Here is a 4746-nt window from a genome sequence, read left to right on the forward strand (position 1 = left end):
AAGACTAGCGGTGTCGACAAGTATTCCTTGATTCTGTCGAAGGCCTTTTGACAATCATCAGTCCATTTAGTGGCGCCATCCTTCTTTAGCATCTTGAAGATGGGTTCACAAATGACAGTGGACTGAGCTATGAATCGGCTGATATAGTTGAGCCTTCCCAGAAAACTTATTACATCTTTCTTGTTCTTTGGCGGTGGCAACTCTTGAATGGCTTTGACCTTTGACGGGTCCAATTCTATTCCCCGACGACTCACAACAAAACCCAATAACTTTCCGACTGGGACCCCGAACGCACACTTGGCGGGATTCAGTTTTAAGTTGTATCTCCTCAGTCTGTTGAAGAATTTTCTCAAATCTCCTATGTGATCTGCAGCTTTCCTGGATTTAATGATGACGTCGTCCACATACACCTCGATCTCGTTATGTATCATATCATGAAAGATTGTGGTCATGGCTCTCATGTAGGTAGCACCAACATTCTTTAAACTGAACGACATCATTCTGTAACAGTACATTCCCCACATTGTGATGAATGCCATTTTCTCTGCATCTTCTTCATCCATCCATATCTAGTGGTATCCAGCAAAACAATCGACGAATGACTGGAGCTCATGTTTGGCGCAATTATCAATCAGTATGTGTATATTTGGTAAAGGGAAATCGTCCTTAGGACTGGCCCAGTTGAGATCCCGGTAGTCGATACAGACTCTAACCTTCCCATCCTTCTTCGGTACCGGCACAACGTTGGCTAACCATGTTGGATACTCCACTACTCTGAGAACCCTGGCTTTGACTTGCTTGGTGACCTCTTCTTTGATTTTCAAACTCATGTCTGGCTTGAACTTTCTGAGTTTTTGTTTGATCGGTGAGCATGCCGGATCTGTCAGCAGCTTGTGAGCCACGATGGATGTGCTGAGACCGGTCATATCATCATACGACCAAGCGAATATATCCTCATATTCTTTCAAAAACTCTGTGTATTCTTCCTTTTCTGATGGTGACAAGTGTACACTGATACGTGTTTCGTTGACATTTTCCGCGTTTCCCAAATTGATGACCTCAGTTTCGTCTAAGTTAGACTTGGGACTGTTCTCGAAATTCTTGACCTCCCTGACAACCTCTTATAGTATCTCATCCTCTTCTGAGTCTATATCCGTTTGTCGCACTATCTCGTTGCAAGTCACAGTCGTTGGTTCATCATCAAGATATGTAATAGTAATGCTGTGTAAAATAAAGTAAATGGTAGAGAAAATAAATGAGAGCAAAACGTAAAGATAAACTTGGAAAATGCTTTTTCATAATCATTTAAAACATCGGAGCTCTTTTCAAAAGTAAAGACAATGCGGAGAAGTAAAATCAACTAAAGTAAAGTATGATGCATATGCGTCATTTAGCCTTGCTACCCCGAGGCTCTCCAGGCACTGGTGGTCCTGATTGACCAATTGGCGAGGTGCTCTCCTTGGTTCATAGCTTGAATGGAAGGGCCTTCCTCCACTTCCTCCTCGAAGATAACACAACAATCCAAATCATCTTCCAGAAACAGGTTCTTTATTGCTGCTAGTGCCTCATCTTCCTCTGATCCGTACAAAGTGTCGGCTGGCTGAAAAATCTGCTCCAACTGAGGTATAGGGTGCTCCAGCGGATGGTATGGTCCGCGCCATGGGGGTGACCAGTGGTTGAACTCCTCCCAAGTGTACTCATACCCTAGTCCAAAAGTGGTATCGTGTTTCTTCAGCTTGATAGGTTTGATGATACCCTACAGGTTCTTGCCAAGTCCTTTTCCGGGTTCATACCCGCTCCAATTTAGGACGCTCTCAATTTTGTTATCCCACCACTTGTCTTTGTCTATGGCGTTGACTCGCTCGATGTGATGGTATGTTTCTCCACCGATTTTCCTTCTACCTCCGATCATCGGGATGGCCTGGCGACTATATATAAGGTTGCTACCGTTGCTATGAATGATTAATTCCTGATGATTCCATTCAAATTTTACAGCCTGATGCAAAGTTGATGCCATAGCCCCAGCGGTGTGGATCCAGGGTCGTCCTAGCAACAAATTGTAGGACGCTGGTACGTCAATGACTTGGAACTCGACATCGAACCAGGTGGGTCCCATCTGCAGGCATAAGCTAATTTCTCCAATGATAGACCTCTGAGATCCATCAAAAGCTTTGACACAGATAGCCCCGTCCTTGATCTCGTGCAATCCCTTACCCAATGTCCTGAGAGTTACCAAAGGACAAATGTTGAGGCTGGATCCCCCGTCGACTAGAATCCTGGTGACAAAGTGATCCTCGCATTGCGCAGTGATGTGCAACGCTTTGTTGTGACCAAGCCCTTCTGGCGGTAATTCATCTTCATGGAAGATGATCTTATGGATTTCCAGTACTTGCCCCACCATGTTTGCTATTTCGCCTCCTGTTATGTTGCTGGGAACATAAGCTTCACTCAGTACTTTTATTAAGGCATTTTTATGTGCCTCTAAGCTTTGTAAAAGAGCCAGAATGGAAATCTGTGCTGGCGTTTTGTTCAGTTGCTCGACGACCGAGTACTCTTTGGCCTGTACCTTCCTCCAAAGGTCATCGGGTCCAGTTTCAACAGCCCGCCCGGAGGCCTGCTTGCTGGACTCAGCCAAGTGTTCCGGGGTGTATACCCTGCCTGTCCTGGTCATGCCCTGTGCGGCAATCGCTTCCCCAGTATATGTCTTTCCCTTCCTTCTAGCCTCAGCGGTGTAATCCCAAGGTATAGCATTTGTCTTGAACGGGGTTACATCTGTCATGGAGACTAGAATTGGTGCCTTAGGAGGTAACACAGTAACTTCAAACGGCGTAGGCGCCCTTGGAACTCCGAACTCAACCTCAATTGGTTTTGGCACCTTTGAAGGTGGTGCTTCAAACTCGAGTGGTACAGACACATTTACCACATCTCCCTCAGAGGGCTTAATCTGGACAACAATGGGATTGAGAGTAACTATTGGCTTCTTAGGCTCGTCTCCTTCAGCTATCAACCCGATTGACCCCTTGGGGTCCCAATCATCTTCGATCTCGATCATGTGGATGCCTCTACCCTCGTGGTCAGGCAGAGGGTTGTTGCGGACAGTAGGAGCGGGCTCCTTTGCTATAATGATATTGTTGTCAATCAGGTTCTGAATCTTGTCTTTCAACGAGCGACACTCGTCGATGGTATGGCCCTTCATCCCGGAATGGTATGCGCAAGTCTTGTTTGGGTTGATCCACTTGGAAGGATTTTCTGGAGTTACGACTGGGATAGGGGTAACATTACCAGTTGCCTTGAGTTTTTGATATAATTGGTCAATTGGCTCGGTTATGGCGGTATATTGTCTGGGAGGTTTGCGGTCGAAGTTTGGTCTAAGTCGTGGGAAGTTTTGACGGGTAGGAGGTGATGGGTAGTGAGAAGGTTGGGAGTTATATGCTTGGTATATAGGTGCGGGTTGGGAATATCTGTATGAAGCGGGTTCATACGTAGGTGGTGGAGCAGGTGATGGAATTTGGTAGGTGGGTGATGGTGCTTGGTAATTTAGGGTAGGTTGATATGTGAGTAGAGCTGAGGGATAGGTTTGGTACTTCATAGGGGAGTTGTTCCTTTGCGCAGCCATTACAGAATTCACATCCTTTTTCTTTGATGAGCGACCAGACTGTAAAGCCTTGTTGGTAGCTTGCAATGCCTCGTGGTTAGTGACCATACCATTTTTGATACCTTCTTCGATTCTTTCTCCCAACTTGATGATGTCGGAGAACTTTTGGCCCTCTATTTGCATCAACCTCTCGTAGTACTGCGAATCCTGAGCACGGACGAAGAACTTGTTCATTTGTTCTTCCTCCAAGGCCGGTCTGACCTTAGCATCTTCTGACCTCCAACGAGTAGCATACTCGCGAAAGGTCTCTGTGGGCTTCTTCTTGAGATTCGGGATATAGAACACATCTGGTGCGTTCTCCATGTTGAACCTAAAACGATCCATAAAGTCAGACGCCATGTTCACCCAACTAGTCCATTTCTTTGCATCCTGGCTAATATACCATGATAAAGCATCACCCTTCAAACTCCTTATGAACAGCTTCATGCGAATCTTCTCGTCCCTTCCGACTCCTACCAGCTTATCACAATACATTCTGAGGTGGACCCTGGGATCACCTGTACCGTCGAATTGTTCGAACTTGGGAGGTTTGTACCCTTCCAGGAGCTCAACATCTGGCTGAACACAGAGATCTTCGTAATTTAACCCTTCAACACTTTTGTTACATTCGAAATCTTGGACCCGGCTAGTCAACTTCTTGATCTCAACGGCCAAATTCTAAATGAGGGAGCTCTTGTCATCTGTCTCGATTGCACTGGCGATTGGTTGAATGTAATGTGGCATGGTGTCCACAAAGATTGGAGTGTTATGGCCTTTTGTGGTATTTTGTGTTTCGGGAACGTGCAGTGGAGTGTTGTTGCAGGTGTTGCAGGCTTGTGCATGAGCGGGTTGTGCTGGTGGTGTAGCAACGGCAAGAGTGATTGACAGACTTGCCAGGTTTCGAACTTGTTCCAATTCTTCTCGAAATCTCAGCAAAGTTTGCTCAAGATGAGCAGTAGTTTCCTTAGTGATTGAAGCGTTATGAGAGGTTTCCTCGATTTCCTTTCTAGCACTTGTATCTCCCATTTTGCCTTTGTTCCTGTTTCTGGTAGGACTTGGAGGAGGAGGAGGTGGAGGACCCTTAGATCTTGTTAAGTACGCTGATGGTGCCA

At 45.9% G+C, this 4746-nt stretch overlaps 1 protein-coding gene across 1 annotated transcript; it reads right to left on the reverse strand.

The window, feature by feature from the left end:
* Window positions 1–1399: 1399 nt before the first annotated feature.
* LOC142180732 (uncharacterized) lies at window positions 1400–3829 on the reverse strand. The gene is made up of 2 exons (XM_075252798.1): window positions 1948–3829; window positions 1400–1704 (listed from the first exon to the last, which is right to left on the reverse strand). The coding sequence occupies exons 1-2, from the start codon at window positions 3827–3829 to the stop codon at window positions 1400–1402; spliced, it is 2187 nt and encodes a 728-aa protein (XP_075108899.1).
* Between the last annotated feature and the right edge of the window lie 917 nt (window positions 3830–4746).

The sequence above is a fragment of the Nicotiana tabacum genome, chromosome 5 (genome assembly GCF_000715075.1).
Source record: "Nicotiana tabacum cultivar K326 chromosome 5, ASM71507v2, whole genome shotgun sequence".
Lineage (NCBI taxonomy): Eukaryota > Viridiplantae > Streptophyta > Magnoliopsida > Solanales > Solanaceae > Nicotiana > Nicotiana tabacum.

Coding starts and splice junctions, on each gene's coding strand:
- LOC142180732 (XM_075252798.1), bottom strand. CDS start 3,829: ATGAACAAGTTCTTCGTCCGTGCTCAGGATTCGCAGTACTACGAGAGG. Junction 1,705..1,947: donor ATTAATCATTCATAGCAACG/GTAGCAACCTTA, acceptor CTTTTGGACTAG/GGTATGAGTACACTTGGGAG.